We start from the raw sequence: 17,261 nt of genomic DNA, 5'->3' as shown, positions 1-17,261 counted from the left end.
ACATGCAAACCTGCTGATAATGCATAATTTATTGCCTCAGTGGCACCTTCATTAACCTGAGCTGTACCATACACTGCTTGGCAAAGAGGGAGCAGGGAGGTGGGGACTGAAACAGAGATGCAACAACAAAAAGTTCCAGAATGACTGAAGAAGATTGTTAGCTATAGAGATCTCTGTGTTGTTCTAGGTTATTATACCTGTCTCCAGGTGGACGGAGGGAGGCAGGGATGAAGCAAAATAAAGTCTCTGGCTCTTCTAAGTCCGGGAGAGCAGAGCGCACTCACCAGGCTGCCCATTCTTCTAACACCCAGGAGCACACAAAAGATATCTGCCATGCCCTCTCCTGTTTCTTGTGTCCCTATTTCCCTCTGTCTTTTTCTCTGAAAGTGTACCTTGCCCCACACGCAAAAACCCACAAACAAGTTATAACAGTATAGACTTTATACCCACGCTTTATGAGTTACAGGCCTTTTATGAGCAAACCACATGACAAGCTTATTGGTGTTTTTGCATCTAGTTCTGAGAGGTCAAGTCATTTCACATATGCCGATTTTCAGGTGAGCTCATCAATGCCGAGCTTTAAAAACAATAAAAGCAAATAATACAAAAAAGACATTTCTTTTCATGCCATGTCTTCAAACCTCTGAATTTTTATAGACATTAGTTTCACAGCTTCTAACCTGCAGTGTTGTATCTTTACCGCTAGATGTCACTATCAATCCATCACAAGCTCCTGTAACTGCGTGGAAGGCCTAAAAAGAAGTAGTGGAATGTCTCAAATAAATCACGTTGTGCAATCATAGTTTCACAAACATAGTTACACAAACATCCAACAATCCCTTGAAGAAGAGCACAAAAGCACAGCAGATCCACATACACAAATAACATACTGAGAGGAAGTTGAGGTCTGCTCCAGAATAAACATTTATTCATATGGCTCAAAGTGTGACAGCACATTTTAAATATTTCAAGTAAATGTCCTTGTTCTCTGCGAAAATGTTTTCTGAAGCTTACATGAGGCTTCAATTCTCAAAATGAGTAAAATCAAGTAAATGTCTTTTTTAGAGCAACATTCTCTCTTTTTGTTACTAGCCTTGCATGCAATTCAACTGGGACTATCACTTTGAGAAATTGCCACAACTCAGACTGCTGGAGTCTCAAATAGACTTCAGATAAACTTTTGAGGGCATTTTTTGCACAGAACAATGACTGTATATTTCTTCCACCAGGAAGGACGAGGAAAAATCGAAGTATGCAAAAACAGTTTCAGCACCTGACTATGTTTTTAAGACTGATGTGGGAAATTGTGAACCTGTCATTAAAGTAAAAATGTGGCTGTCAGGTGGTCTGCAGAGCCCTAAGCAGCTGCTTGTGTATGATCGCCTGCTCTGGTTTGTAAAGATTTTTTAACTGGTGGTGTCTCTAGACAGACTCAGATTTCTCTTTTTGTGGTACTACACTCTCCACCAGTGTGAGCTTTGGCCAGACTGGAGGCCAGAGTTCCTGTGTATGTCTTACCTGTTCCATCACTCTTAATGAAAAACACTTTGGCCAAAGAGGCTGTGTGCAGATTCCTCATCTAGCAGTACATCAGGTACTTTTAAGAGAACACTAAAACTGTTGTGGTCAATATTAGGATGTTATGTTTTTTGGATGTCCAACATAATATTAACGTGTTTGCATTTGTTGGATGACCATACGTCAACTTGAGTCACTTAAAAACAAAAAAATTGTCATTTAGAGGAGACTTCTTTTCAGATGTAAGGACCTCCTTTGCACTGCTTAGTAAGCGAACGAGTGACCTGAGGCACGGTGTCCATGGTGGTTTGGCCTGGAGGAGGAGGACCTGCGTGTCACAGTTCAGAGGTCGGGAGGTGGAATGTGACAGCCAACGGTAATTTAATGACGAAGGAAATGTGTGTTATAGGTACGTATCTTTGTTGATGGGTCTCCAAAATGTCACCTTTTACAATAAAAGAAACCTTCAGCCTGGCACATTGCATTTTGAGATTTTTTTGGAGGATTTTGTAAACCAAGTGTTAAGTCCTTTAACAGTAAAGTGATACTGATGGATTTTACTACAAATATAAATAAATAATCACCTCACAGGGCTTATTGCACTACTTTTATGTATTTTGTATCATGCAACAGTATTGCTCTGACAAATTCTAACAAAAAGTGTGTCAGTAGCCAGATTTTGGCAATAATACGAACGTTTGGAACACAGATGGACGGTGTAGATTATGCTGCTGAATTCTGATCACAGCCTCTGTTTTCTGTCAAAAAGGAAACTATAAACTTGTTACAGAGATTTTTTATACTTATGCTCTAAGGCAGAGTATCACTTTAACTCGTAAAAATGCATCATCGCTCGAAGGTTTTCACCAAACAGCAGTTGCAGCGACTAGATAGTCATTTGTCAATTGTTAATTATGTGGCACAATGTGACCTCAGTTGCATGTTTGTGTGTGTTGCTGCTGAGCCCACGGTGGCAGGGTGACACTGGCTAAATGTTTGCAGATGAAGGCTCCAAATATTTAATCACCAAAGTAACAAGGGTCACCAGGGTAGGCCAGCGGGCCAAGCAGCCCAAGGCACTGTGGGTATTAATGGGGCAAGAGGTTTGCTTCAGAATCAACCGCTTGTGGGTATGTGAGTGTGTGCATGAGGTTGTGTGTGTGTGTGTGTGTGTGTGTGTGTGTGTGAGTGTGTATGCCCTCAATTGTCCCTTGACCACTTGCCTGAGGGGAAAGTGTGTTTGGCCGCTGCTCCATCAAACTCCACTTAACACAACCTTCTCTCCCTGACCTCAGCTTAATCCACACAGTCACAGTGTGACAGGAGGAGAGTGGACACTTCCTGGTGAAAAACGACTGTCATTGTCGCGCTGTGTGCACATCCCTGTGGTCACATACTAACCGCTGACGCATATGCACAACATAAGCTGGATAGTTTACCGGCCTTGTGGGGAACATATTTTTCAGTGAATAACATTTGGTATGACATCACACAAAGACAGACAAACTCTAAGCACAATGCATTATAAAAGTGAAAGGAAGAAGTAACAAGAAGTACAACGCATAGAAGGACTTTAAAGGACTTTAATTTGATTTGTTAGCTATGAAAGAAGTCTGGCATTCAGCGCTTTTATGTAAGAGTATCCAAAGCAAAGTGAGATAAATTGTCTTCATTGACAGAGCGATTTAAACCAGAGTAGAACGAAGCAAGTCACTCATCCACCCATGCGTACACACAGGAAAGGTTTGAGGTTCACTGTTTTGCTGAAGGATGATTTGACATGCAAATAGAAGGAGCTGGGGATCAAAATAAAGTCCTATGATTAATGGATGAGCTGCTCTACCACCTGAGCCTCAGCCACTCATAGATTACAGGTATATCAGTCACAGAAATGAACATTTTAATTGGGTATTTAATACATCACCAGGAACAGGAATATGCCTATCGAGCCCATAAAGTACTACCAACTTGCATGTAACCAAATATCACCAATCATTGTAGCAGTGTTTGCAAAGACAATTTAGTTCCTTCAATGTTTTTTCATGGACTTTTTACATTATTTCCTCCAGCTCATTTGATCTATATAAAGTTCTGCTCAACACGACAATAAAAGGGATGGATAAATGTACTAAAATTGGTAGTGGTAAAAATGTCCTTTTTTTTGCAAGTTGTGTTATCAATCCAACAAATGATTGCAAATTAAAATTGTTGTCACATGGTGAGCATGGACTGTCAAAGTGCATGTTGATTTTAATGGGGTTAAAACATTGAAAGTACAAAGAGCATGCTGTGATTAATATCACTATAATAATAAATAATAATAAAAAACTTTTGCTTGCCTCAATTGCATCACATGGGTCCCACATCAGTTTATAGTCAAGAAAACGAAAAGAAAATGTCTCACGTGTTTGTGAGGATTTCCTGTAATAACTTTAGCAATTAGTCTATAGATCAAGTATTATTATATACAATTCTAAACAAACACAAATCTATTTTTCATCCTGTTTTGAACTGTGAACTCGCTAAAACAAAGTAAAGTTGCTGGTGAAGTCCCTGGAAGGAGGTTTTACAGTGTTAATCGCCCACATTATGTGTTAACTGGTTGGTTTTATTGTTTGTTCACTCTATTCTCATAAAACCAGCACAAAATTGTTCTTTTTATTCTCTCCCTCAGCCTTTTCACAGTTGGGTTTATACAGTAAAATAATACAGCCGTGGAGAGATAAGAAAGATATATATTTCACTTTTCAAAAGAGTTTAAATAAACCTGCTTTTCATCCATTTAGGAAATTCCATAAAAGCGTTGTGGGGATACTGTGGGCAGGAATACCGCAAGTCTTCAGGGAACACCACAGGAGAATATTTCCCGGAATTTGGGGCCTGTGCAACCACAGCAGCAGCAGCTCGTTTTGAGTTTGAACGCAGCTCAGTTTGAGATAACGCAGGTAGCAGAGCTTTTTGTCTCCTTGACTGTTCCTCTCTGGAGGACCTAAAATGAAAACAGTGGAGTAGAGGGGGAGGAGGAAAATATAGGAGAGGAGAAAAAGGTGCATTTTTCAAATGGTGAATAATTAATCTGCCCTGACATGATGCTGTGCAGGACCACTTCCTGTGGCTCAGGTTTCAGTGTGTGTGAGTGTAAATGTGCTATGGGGGGAGGGTCCACTTCCTGCACCAACTCCTGATTTTGGGAGCCTTACATTTGTGGCATACTTGGAAAGAAGATGAAGTGAAAGCAGGACTTCCTAATATATAAAAGTAAGTCAAATAATTTTGGCTTTAGAGATTTGTATGTAGGAGTAATGAGTGTACAAAAGCACAGGGAAGTTATGGATTTGGGGGTTGAGAATCCAGACACAACAAAAATACAGGTAATAAATATAACGTAGTGGATGATCTTATAAAGCAGGATTTTAAATGATGAAGGTAATGAAGGTTTGAATAGCACAATGTGGGCATTTTGCTCACTCTGCAATGCAACCAGTATTATTTCAGTGCAAAACCTTCCCCGCATATTTCTGTGTGGATTTGTGCATTAATGCAGGTGCTGTTCATGCGTGTGGCCTCAGGAAGTGGTGAACGGCCAGTTGTAAGCTAAACAACCTTGTTCAGACATTATGTTTCCCCTCCTTTTAAAGTTACATCAAGCCCACCAGTTAATAGCAGAGTTGATATCCCTGTGGTGCCCTTTCTAATCAAAGCTGTGGAGATCCACCACGGTCAGGTTGTGTTATCATGTGAGGCACTTCTTCTCAGACGTCTGTCTGTCTGTTCAGCACTTTGTTTAAACTCAGTTTTGCTCAATTACTTTGTCTTTATTGGTTGACTTTCTCTCCGTGTGTGTGAGACCAGCTTGGGGCTTGGCAGTTACTGTTCTGAGGTTTAGTGGCTGCAGGTAGCGGACCTGTTCACTTATACACTATAATGTACTCCAGATGATCCAACTATTTATAACTCTCCCACATGCATGTGCTCTCACTCACACACACACACACACACACACACACACACACACACACACACACACACACACACACACACACACACACACACTGCCATGTTGTAATCCTGGCGCCTGGCTTTTTACTATGCCATCATTTCTTGAAACTAGTTTGCTGGAAACACACACACACACACACACACACACACACACACACACACACACACACACACATATACACACACACACCCTCTTCTCTCTCTCTCTCTCTCACCATGTCTGTGTTTATGTGTCCTTCATTGCATTTATATGTGCTTTTGGTCTCAACAAGACCTTTTGCCTCTTTTTTAAATAGGTGGTGTTACTTTACACTTTTAGTTGCGTGTGTGTGTGTGTGTGTGTGTGTGTGTGTGTGTGTGTGTGTGTGTGTGTGTAGGTGTGTGTATGAGAGAGAGACTTTGGAAGTTGGCACTAACCATCACCAAGCAGCCAGGGGAAGAGAGTTATGAGGCATTTAGGCCTGTTTTACAGGACCTGAAAAAAAACAAGCTAACGGTTCATGTGGCACCAAACGCCAGGCTTGTAAAATCACACAACCAACACCTTCTGAGAGAGAAGAAAGGGAGAAACAGGCTGAAAAAAACAGTCAGAGGCGCAATTACAATGTTATAATTTTAAACTTTTTGCCAAGTAAAGAAAAATCTCAAACACACACACACTGATTTGGAGGCCTTAAAAATGCAGGCCAGCGATAATCACTGCATCAGCAAGACTTTGTTTTCTTACAGTCCCGGCATCTTTCTTTTCGTCTCGGCTTGGTTTCCCTCCAAGAACACTCACACTTTCTGGCGCTGCACACACACACTTTTGGCGAATGGCACTGAGCAAATAGTGAGGCATGATGAGTGTTTTTGTATTTGTGTGTGGAGGTAAACAAAAAGGGAAAAAGGGGAGGGAGTTTGAAGAAGATGAGGAAATGAGAGAGGGGAGATATTAAACAAAGTAAAGGAGATTATAGGACAGATAAGAGGAGAGGGTACGATAGAAAGGGAGATTTGGGATGATGGAACGACAGAACCAAGACAGACCACCTCAAAGTCATGAGAGAAATACTGAGGACGGAGAAATAAAGAAGGTGGCGAAAGAAAGAGAGAGACCACCCCACAGTAAACACCAGAGGGAAAGCTGAAGATTTCAACGTCTATTTCTCTCCCAGCACAACTCCCCTTAGACCAACACTAAGACTGGAGTCGCTTTTACTGCCAAGTCATCCCTAACTTTACCCTTGTGTGTGTGTGTGTGTGTGTGTGTGTGTGTGTGTGTGTGTGTGCACATACTCGCTCATGACAGGGGCCCTCAGAACACCAGTAAACTATGGCTCTGCTCTGGTTATTGCCTTCAACAGGGAAAAGCTCAAACTTTATATAATCCAGGATGATGCAACACTGTGTGTGTGTGTGTGTGTGTGTGTGTGTGTGTGTGTGTGTGTGTGTGTGTGTTTGGGCAGAGTCAGGACCATTTTCTCTACTATTAACACAACAAGGAAACATACATTTCCCGACTGACAGCCACACTCCCATCATTGTGAATGGACCTGTGTTCAGTCAAACAATGGCCTCTCTCTGTAGAAAAAACACACAGTGTGTTGTGCGTGACCTCAGCCTTTTCCACACTGATAGTCCATAGACGTATGCATGATAAGAGACCACTGTGGTTTTATAAGGTAAACATGGAGAAAACCTACTCAATCTCCATTAACAGACCCCTTAAAGTTCCCCATTTAAAGCCAGAATTAGAAAACTCCAAATCCAATAAAGGAACTTTGTATAAGGCGAGGTTAATTAAGTTAGGAGAAAGAGCTGATGTGTTTGAATGAGCCGTGCTGGTCTTTGATAAAGCTTGTATGTTTATATTCGTAAAATGGGGTCACTGTGATATTGTCTGGTATGTGGAGAGTTATAAGAGACTTGCGCTTAACTCAATCTGCAAGATAAACAGCCTCGGGCAGGAGCGCTGAGAGGATTCATATAAGTTTGGTCCCTCCTTCCTGCCCCCTTTTCTTGAGCTGCTTCCTCTTTTTCTCACTTGTATGTTCATTTTGAAATGCCGCCATGTTTCTCCCCACCAGTGTTCTTCACCGTCCGTACCACATCTCTCTGTAGTCTTCTGTCCATCCATCTGAGAGGTATTAGTAAACTGAGTGGATGCTTTGTCGACGTGAATGTGGTGGCTCGTGGTCCAGCTGGGGGTCCCGTGTAGTCTGGGGACGGGGTCAGTTTGAGAGGTCACGGGTCAGGAGTGATGGGTGCAGTTGGCACCGACCTCAGGGAATGTGTGAGTGCTCATTATGTTACTGCGCTACTTTGCCCTCACTTCCTATCTGTCACTCTATTCCTTCCTGCTTTCTTGCTTTCACATAGCTCCCTGAAAAATGCTCCCCTTATTATTTCACTGCAAATTATTACCTAAGGAGGCTGTGGGCCATTAAAGGGATACTCCAGTGAATTTTAATGTTGACTTGACTGAGAAGAACCAGTTTGACCCTCATAATAAATATATACAATAAATATGAAATAATAATGAAATCAGGCTGTGCTGTCATCGTGATGAGGGAGGTGTAGAGACAGAATTACACAATGTCAGAACTACAGAAACCTTGAAAATTTGAAAAGAATAGAAAGGGAGAACCGCAGAAGACAGAATGTACAGTGTTGGCTGCTAAATACGTCACAAGTAAATGTAAGTACATATGTAATTTCATTCAATTTGATTGTCTATTTTTATTCTATTATGTAACATTGTTATTCACTATATTTTTTTCTCATTCTGTTCTATTTTGTTTATTTTATTCATTGTATTTCATAACAAAATTGTGCTTTGGCAATACATATCAATTCAATTCAATTTAATTCAACAGGCTTTATTGGCATCAATTAAATTGAGTGTTTATGCTAGATTTTAAAAAGTATCCAACTGATAAACCCAGCCCAGTGTGGCCAACTCTTTTCAAATGAAAGTAGCTAGCAGCGCTAGATCCAAAAGTAGCTAAATCTAGCGAGAAAGTTGCCAACTTGGCAACACTGACAGTCGTCCCTTTCAGTCCTCCATCCAAGACCACTCCCACAAAATTATTATTATTAACATAAACATAATAAACAATGAAGATTACTTTTGCTTGTGGAAGACTCTGGTGACGAGCAATGAGTGCACGGGCAGAATAGACGCAGGAAGACAGGCAGGTCCTTCCAATCATTCAATTTGGGCCAAATGGAATGAGACAGCCACAGATACCATGCTTTTCTTCTTTTTCTGACAAAGCATTTTTCTCATTGATTGCTGTCAGGATGTAATGAGAATTTCAACAAAATATGGTTTTGAAGAAGATTACCAACCGTGCTTTTTAGCAAGACATTTTGTACTCATCAACCAAACCAAACTTGTTACTTGTTTCTCTACAGCATCACACCAAACTTATTAGAGGCCTCATATCAACTAAAAGACAGACAAGGCTGGAAAAATGGAGAATTAAATGATCTCTTCAATCAATCTAAACATGCTCACTATTGCTGCTATATAGTGGAGATGGGGGTTGCAGTGATATACAAAGCGGTATTACAGAGAATGTCCTCAAGTATGATTGTCTTGATTTGCGATGCATGAGTCAAAAGCAGCAGAAAACAAATACAAAGAGACTCCAATGCACACATACATATATACACTTACACCGTAACACACACACACACACACACACACACACACACACACACACACACACACACACACACACACACACACACACACACACTAACTGCTTCAGGTTGAGATGAAACAGATAATTAGCACTAATGGAAACCAGGCTTGCAAATCTAGTCTCTCTCTCTTCTTGTGTGTGTGTGTGTGTGTGTGTGTGTGTGTGTGAGTGTGTGTCTCAGTCCAGCTTCCTCTCCCCCTGTCTTTTTGTGTTGTTGAGGATTAATGTTTACCAGCTCTTGTTACCCCGTAAAGGTGGAACTGTAGAGAGAAATGGAAATGAGGGAAATGAGGGGAAACATCAAGCTGAAATAAGTGAAATGAGAGGTAAGACAGGAGGGTCTCTGCTAGTTTAAACGAGCAAACAAACATGATGGACCAACTGTCTATATGTAGAGGCGTAAGGAACCCATTCTTGCAAAGATTTACAGCTCCTGGTTTTACTAAAACACACACAGGCCAGCACCTTTGACTCTTAGACCAGTGTAAAGACTGCAAGCCCATAGCAAGGAGATATAAACTGTGATTAATGAGCGGGAGAGAGAGAGAGTGTGTCAGTCATCAAAGAGTTTATCATAGCACACTTATAACCAGAGAGCCAGATGCCGTCACACTGATAACAAGCGGTCATCCCATTACCTTCAAACATCAAAGTGGGGCAGGAGCTGAGTCGCTCTTCCCCCTCTTTCTCTCTGTGGAATGTATTTCCCTGTTTGGTAAGCGTGAGAAATCTCCATCGGTGTGTGTATAACATATATATATATATATATATATGTGTGTGTGTTTGTGTGAGTGTGTGCTTCGACGCCTCAGAGGTGACATTCCTCCGTGTCAGAGCAACAGCCTCAAGTTTAAGATAACACGGCCACGGTGATCTAAGGGTGGGAATCGATTCCCCCCGATGGCAAGCGAGGACCTCGGGTCAGAGCTGATGGCTTTACCTTCCGCACGCAACCCGTGAAGCAAAAACACAGTAATGCTCCCATAATCATCGCTCAACAACCCTATGGAGAGATATGGAACGCATTATGAGGTGTTTCTCAATATCTTTCATCTATGACAGTTCCCAAGAGCTCCTGTAAGAGCCTATTCCTGTAGGAACTGTGTCGTCTTTAAGCATTTATCATGGGACATTTACGGGAAGGAAACTTTTGGGAAGTAAAGGCAATGGGGCCCCATCTAGTCCTAGTCCTGGTCTTGTTCTAGTCCCACATTCCCTGAATACATCTAAGGATCTATTTTAGTCCAGAAAATGCATTGATATTTGTATTTATGCATTTTATAGAGATGCTTTTTGCCGGAAGGGTGCAAACGCTCAGTTAGTGATTAAGCTGTTGTTGAGTTTTGCTCAAGAAGACTTATTTTCTGCAGATTGATAGGTTTGGTTCATGAGCCTGTATTTGAGAGAGGAGTGATTGTTGATTGATTGTACCTATGAAATCCTTATATTTGCTCAGTTTCTAGGGGTAGTTTTTATGCATATTGTTTCAGAACAAATCTTTTGGTGGCACAACCTGAACGCATCATCATTTCAATTCAATAATTTGAAATATTTAGGAATGATTTAATATCAAAAGACAGTTTTGAGTTTAAAATCATACCTTTTAAGATTATTTTCTTTTCCCATTTGTCTTAGTTGTTTTAATCATGGTGTTCATATGTTAATAACTACTTATTTTACATCAGTTATGTAACCACACAGGCTATTCAGTTTGCTTTATGACCCGCATCCACCCCTTATATCTGTTAGAGCTCTTGGGGTAGCTGCTGTAGCACCTGCAGGAGACTCCCATGCTGACCTGTGGCTTGGAGGACATCTGGGAATAACATGCATGCCTCCCACAGCTCTACATTCACGCTGTTCAAACAGACCACCGGCTAATTATGGCTTCCCCAGATCCCTGAGCTCAAGAAATCACTACAGACTAAGCCACGGGTATGAGATGTTTTCTTTTGCCCCCTCCACTGTGGTTTAGTAGTTAACTGGAAATTCAGCAACAAACAATGAAAAGAAACTCTCTACATTGGCTCAAAGTACTGAGACTATGGGACATGAGTTTGTTGCCAAAAATGTCAGATATTTAAAAAAGAATTGTGTATCAAATAACCACCCTTGTTGTATTACTTTGTGACTCAGCCTCTTGTTATAGAGCTGAAATTGAAGCCTAATGAATATCTAGACAATGGTGAGGTAAGAATGATACTTTCTTTTATTCAAGAGATTACCAAATATTTCCAACACTCAAAATGTGCAGACTCCTGATCCATTCAGCATTCTGTGATATCCCAAAAATAAATTACTTTTATTTGAGTGGAGAGAAGGAAATTTGAGTCTGTGTAGAAAAATAAATACAAAATACTTAATTTGCCGTGAAACATTGTCACAGGGAATGTGGAATGAATTGTCATTTTTCTCTCATGTTTCAAAACAGAGCAGTTCCTCAGAGCTCATTTTGTTCTTACAACATTCATAGTCGCAGTGGTCTTTCTTTCTTCATATCCGACCTGTCTGTCCTAAGTGCTCCCCTGCAAACATTACAGTCCTTGCAACGGGAAATATGAAAAGGCTGCTCTCCTCTGAGGCCTGAAGCACAGTGCTTGCCCCCTCAGCTGTGTTAAGCCTGTTTCAGTCCATCTGATCCACTGGTTCTTCAGGCTGGATAATCTGTGAAAGAAATATAAATCTGATTAAGAAAAAAAAAATACAGTGATGTAATCTGGTTGTGACCTATGGGGTAGCCATAAGCAATGCAAACATCTCTATGTATTCATAAAAAAATGCATATTTCCCACTTTGTACGCAGCAGTTTAAGTTTAATTTAAGGTAGATGGTGACATGTTGTGGCTGTCTTATGTTGTTGTGCCAAATATTTTTATTTTGTTATATTTGTATTCAGTCTAGAGCGACCCACACCCCTTTCATTACGAAATGAAACAGACTTAATGACTTTTAGGAGTGGTTTATACCATACAAATATTGCCGCTAAAGTATATTGGAACATTCCTACTTTTCACCCGGGTGGTTGTGCGTAAAATGTGCATTTTGGCACAGTTCGTCTCCCTGGAAGATGGATAGTGAAAGTCACTCATCTTACCTTTCTGTACCATCCACAGCTGCCCTGCTAGTGGGTAGTTGTAGACAAGGACCACGAGCCCCCCATTCTCCAGACCGAGAACGCGTAGCTCAGGCGCTCGTGCGCCACGTAGCTGCAGCTGGTCCCCCGCGCGTCCAGCTCATCGCTCTGCAGAACTTGGCACAGGAAGTCAATGTACCGGGCCGCCAGCTTCAGCGTCTGGATCTTGCTGAGTTTGTCCGACGGGAGGGTGGGGATGATCTTACGTAACGACGTGAATGCCTCGTTGAGGGACTGCGTCCGTTGCCGCTCGCGGACGTTGGCCATCACGCGCTGTGTCTGTAGGTCATCGAAGGAGGGCGCGGGGCTGCTGCTGGCTTCGCTGTCGCCGCTCCCTGCGCTGCCGCCTCCGCCCTCGCAGCTCTTTCTGCATTTCTTCTTCCCGGGGCTCGGACTCTCAATGTCTCCCTCCTCCTCTTCGTCCGCGCGCCTCCGTGTCGCCCGCCGCTTCCTCGCGCCCCTCCGCGGCAGCTGACGGTCGGTCTCCTCCTCGCTGTTCCCTGCACTGTCCATTGGGGAGGAGTCCTCTTCGCGCATAGTCTCTTCCAAACCGTTTCTATAGTATGTAGGAGCGTAATAACTCCTGACCCAAATTCAACGAACTGGATACAACATCAACAAACACGACAGGTAATAAGAAGTGTGGCCTGCGAAGGGGAGTGGGCGCCAGAGAGAGGGAGAGGTGTCTGCAAGACTGGGACGACCCGGGCTCTTATAGCGGGTATAGCGGGCAGGAGGATTTTGGGGAGCGCTGTGATTGGGTGAGGAGGGGTGTAACACAATACTGCAGGGGAAGGAGAGTTCTAGCTATAATATAAAAAGTGGTGGTTAAGACTCCTTAACGCTGCTTTACGCAAGATTGCGTATAATGGAAGTGTAATTGAATCACAGGTGTAGATTTGTGCAAGAACAAGAACTGTTTTTTTTGCCCAAATGCAATATGGGCAAAAAAACGCAATATGCATTTGCTCAAATGCATATTGCAGTCTCTCACTCTTTGATTTATTGTAAATCAAACAAAGCAACTCTCTGTTTAATGTCTATAAAAAATAATTTGATAATAGGGCTCTTTTTTTTTTTGCCATTTTCCAACTTCTTTTTAAACGATGCTACTATACGTGAAAATGCGTGGACTTCCTTTTACCTTCACCTATTGCAAATAAAACAAATAAAGTAACAGCGAACATAACAGAAATCCCCCACAAGCCTACTGTCTGTTGTAGGCCTCAAGTCTCTCTGTACAGGTCTAGACACTGCCTGAGATGGGAGCAGTGGCGGCGGTGAAAGATATCAGACCTACTGAAACACAGGAGGTTGTCACAGCAGGAGGTCTCTGCTCGTATAAGCAGACCGAGGTGTTTATTTTCCCGTCAGCGGCCCCGCGTTGAGGTATGCGCTTAAATGGGTCTGACTCCCGCAGGGATCTGGACACCGCGGCTCAGGTTTAAAAGACGGGCCGTCCCAGGGTACTCTCAGGGCGGATCCGTGCTCTCAGCGGGGTCGCTCAAGGCGGTGTACGGCTGGAACGCAATGCAAACATTGGAGGTGATAAAGATGGACTAGGGAGAGAGAGAGAGAGAGAGAGAGAGAGAGAGAGAGAGAGAGAGAGAGAGAGAGAGAGAGAGAGAGAGATACTCGCACACATGACCACCCAGCTCTGGGGTTTACCACCATCCAATATCAAAATCCAGCAGGGATACCTCTACATGTGGCTGAAACTAGATCTGGCAACTTTTGGAGGTGGTCTGTGGTGTGAATGATCTAAAGGGAGGCCTCGCCTCTGTTGAGGAGGTTGACACACGAGGAGGTCCGCAGCAGTGCCGGTCTGGTCCCTTAACCTCCACCAGCGCCTTTCGGGCCTGAATCTCCCTGAACAGACTCAATTAACACCTCAGTGCTAAAGATAACATCCAGCGTCACGCAGTGAGCTCTGGGTTTGCCATTCAAATCTGCCGAATCTTTACTCATTTGCACGTGACACGGTTGATAAAGGCTTTAAAGGGCCAACAAATGTCAGATTTGTTCTCACTTTCTTTTGAGGGAAACACTGAATCACACCTGATCAACGTCTGCCATCAGGCCAGGTGAGACTGTGCCGCTCTCCAAGGTGCTGAAATAACACCTGGAGTTTCAGTCTTGCATAGAAATCTCCCTAAAATGTATATATAGCATATCCTCTAAAACATTATATTAAACGTTACTGTTTCAAACATTTACACGTTTAACACATTGAATGCAGCCATATAATACACAAAAAGATTTGGGGTCATAAAACTGTCAGGGCATTGATTGAGCATGGTCGTATGCTCCTGACCTAGTGCCATAGTTCAAATTAAATGTAGAGCAAAGAACACATACATTATTGTAGTATAGATTTATTTTAAGGCACAACATATCTTAAGTCACATATATTAAGTCAACTATTTAGAGGAGGTGCTCTCGGCTTGTTTAGGTCACATCTAATAATTTATGTCGTTGGCAAAATAATATTCTGATGTAATTGCTTTACTTTTCTGTATGATAGGAATATTTGAAACGTTGTCAAGAAAACGTCTGTATAGTTTCAAATATGTGTTGGTTTTCTTGATTTCAGAAATTGACCCACATCACAGTTTGGGTAAAAATGACATGAATGCAAATGTTGAACAGTTCATCAGCTCGAACAGCTCATTAAAAAAAACGTGATACAATCTTCAAGGAATAAAGTTTACATTGGAGTAATCTGACTCAGGTGTTCTCCAGCAGGTCCGTCATGAAGGAGATGTAGACGATGGCCAGACGGAGAGTGTCGATACGGGACAGTCTCTTCTCGTAGGCGAATGTAGGAACTTTCCTCCTCAGTTCATCAAACGCCTCGTTCAGGCTAAACATCCGCTTTCTTTCCCGCACATTGGCCGCCTGCCGCTGGACCACGGAGATGATCCTCCTCCGTTTGGACTTGCTGTGATGCCCGTGCGCTCCGCGGCTGTAGTACTTCGGCGCGCCCATCACGGCGCAGATATCCGAGTCGTTTTCCAAATCGCTCCAGGGCGAGTCGCTCAGCCGCGGGCTGGGTGCGTCATTATCCACCTGCTGTTTTGCTCCCAAAGTGCACTTTTGCGGAAACTCAATCAGGTTCATGTCGTTGACAAAATCTATTAACGTGGAGTCGACTAAGCGGTCTTGCATCTCCACATTCAGTCCCAGACAGCAGCCTCACAGAGAATACGACACTTTTATAGCCTGTCTGCTATTCTGTCAAGCGCAAAAGTGACGCCAATCAAAGCTTTCAGGTCTGGCTGATCTCATTCAGCAGACAGAGAAACCAAAACAGAGGAGCATCTCAACAAATCCAAATGTCTCCTAATCCGGTCAGTGCACGACAGGGTGAGATCCTATTTGGCTCAAGTCCAAGGACCTTTCCTGCTGTTTTAATAAGTCGCCTCTGCCTCCTCACAGTGCGACATCTTTCATGTCCCCTCTACCTCTAATTCGAGTCCATTTCTAACTTTAGTCGGCCGGTGAGTGGGGGTGAATCCGAGGAGAGGCTTAAAAAGGCCAAGAGGAAGCCGGAGGACCCTGCCAATTGATGCGCTGTCCTCCTGGAGGCCCTTGATGAGCTTCTGAAGAACGGAGGCTCTTGACAGAGGGTCATACAGTCTTGTTTGCACTCTCCCCTCTGCTTCAGAGGCTAAATAATGACACTTTTATCACTTAAACAGGCCGGGAGAAGACCAAATAGAACATTCCCTAACAGTCACTATACACCACGTGCTATTCTGTTGCAAATTAAAGCAAATAACTGTCCGTTTCCATGGCAGGACAGAGTCCACAGTGCAAGGACTGCTGAGAGAGCCACTGGTGTAACTGTGCGCTTTATACCTCTGATGTAACTGCTCGGACACTATAACGAGCTTTGCATTACTGAGACCAAACTTGTTATTGTTGCCGATGATGATAGTGGAAGATGTTGAGTCTGATCATTTAAATCTGACTTGAATACTATGTTCCTTCAGGTTAAAGCTAAGTCACCCATTTCCATTGTTCACACTTCTCTGAAAACCAGTAAGGACAAAAATGTATTCCCCACAACTTCACATGCTTCATTTGTGCAGTATACAGCACATTTTTGCCGCAGCTGACAGACAAGGAGACATTAACAGTGTTTTTTTGTCCCTTTCAGTTTGTCCCTATGTGGGGAGGACACCAACTCAAATTTAATTTCTTCGTACTTAAATTAGGTAGTTTGACTACGAACACAAACACTGATTTTCCTAATAATTGAATATTATTTCTGTGTTTATGCATTTCATACATAAACACAGGTTCTGTCCAGAACAAAAACAGTCTCCAGACTTTTAGTCTCTTGGGGTTAAATAAGTTACTAAAGGGCAACTAGACTGTGCTGTTCTAACAGTTTCTGAATTCAGCTTTTGTAGTGCTGTTGGTTTTAAAGCCCACTCATGATGACAGATTGTACCAGAAGCATGGAAAATCCTCACTTTAAGCTTCACAGAACTGACCTAACTAAGTAACTGATCATAGTGTAAAAATGAACTGATCCACGAGGATAAGTTCTCCTTTGATTTGTCCCTTCTGGGAGATCAGAGGTTATGGTCGGTCCAAGAACAATATACCTCTGGAGCTTTGCAGAGATTTGCATTTCAACTGAAGTTGCCATTCACTCATGCTGGTTGACAGGTCACTGATATTTCCTGCTAGTTGTTGCTTTGGTTGCCTGTTATGAAGTTAGACCGCTTTATTAACAATACTAATACCAAGTTTTGGTGACACTTTTTTAATCCGCCATTATTTTTTAAAGTGTTGTTTTTAGTTGTTGCTTTGGTTGATCTTTATGATGTTAGACTGCTTTTTTAACATTAGCAACTTTGGTAAAACATTTTAAATCTGCCATACTTAACATTTATAGAGTATTTGAA

At 42.4% G+C, this 17,261-nt stretch overlaps 2 protein-coding genes across 2 annotated transcripts; both read right to left on the bottom strand.

The window, feature by feature from the left end:
* Window positions 1-11,444: 11,444 nt before the first annotated feature.
* LOC137866535 (twist-related protein-like) lies at window positions 11,445-13,007 on the bottom strand. The gene is made up of 2 exons (XM_068702514.1): window positions 12,304-13,007; window positions 11,445-11,873 (listed from the first exon to the last, which is right to left on the bottom strand). The coding sequence occupies exon 1, from the start codon at window positions 12,877-12,879 to the stop codon at window positions 12,331-12,333; it is 549 nt and encodes a 182-aa protein (XP_068558615.1). The 5' UTR covers window positions 12,880-13,007; the 3' UTR covers window positions 11,445-11,873; window positions 12,304-12,330.
* Window positions 13,008-15,069: 2,062 nt separating this feature from the next.
* Window positions 15,070-15,510, bottom strand: LOC137866518 (fer3-like protein). Its single transcript, XM_068702476.1, has one exon. It carries the CDS (start codon window positions 15,508-15,510, stop codon window positions 15,070-15,072), a length of 441 nt encoding a protein of 146 aa, XP_068558577.1.
* Between the last annotated feature and the right edge of the window lie 1,751 nt (window positions 15,511-17,261).

This window comes from Cebidichthys violaceus, unplaced genomic scaffold (assembly GCF_023349555.1).
Source record: "Cebidichthys violaceus isolate CVI_PGR_0920_01 unplaced genomic scaffold, fCebVio1.0.p SCAF_85, whole genome shotgun sequence".
Lineage (NCBI taxonomy): Eukaryota > Metazoa > Chordata > Actinopteri > Perciformes > Stichaeidae > Cebidichthys > Cebidichthys violaceus.
This window is presented reverse-complemented; position numbering and strand designations above follow the sequence as displayed.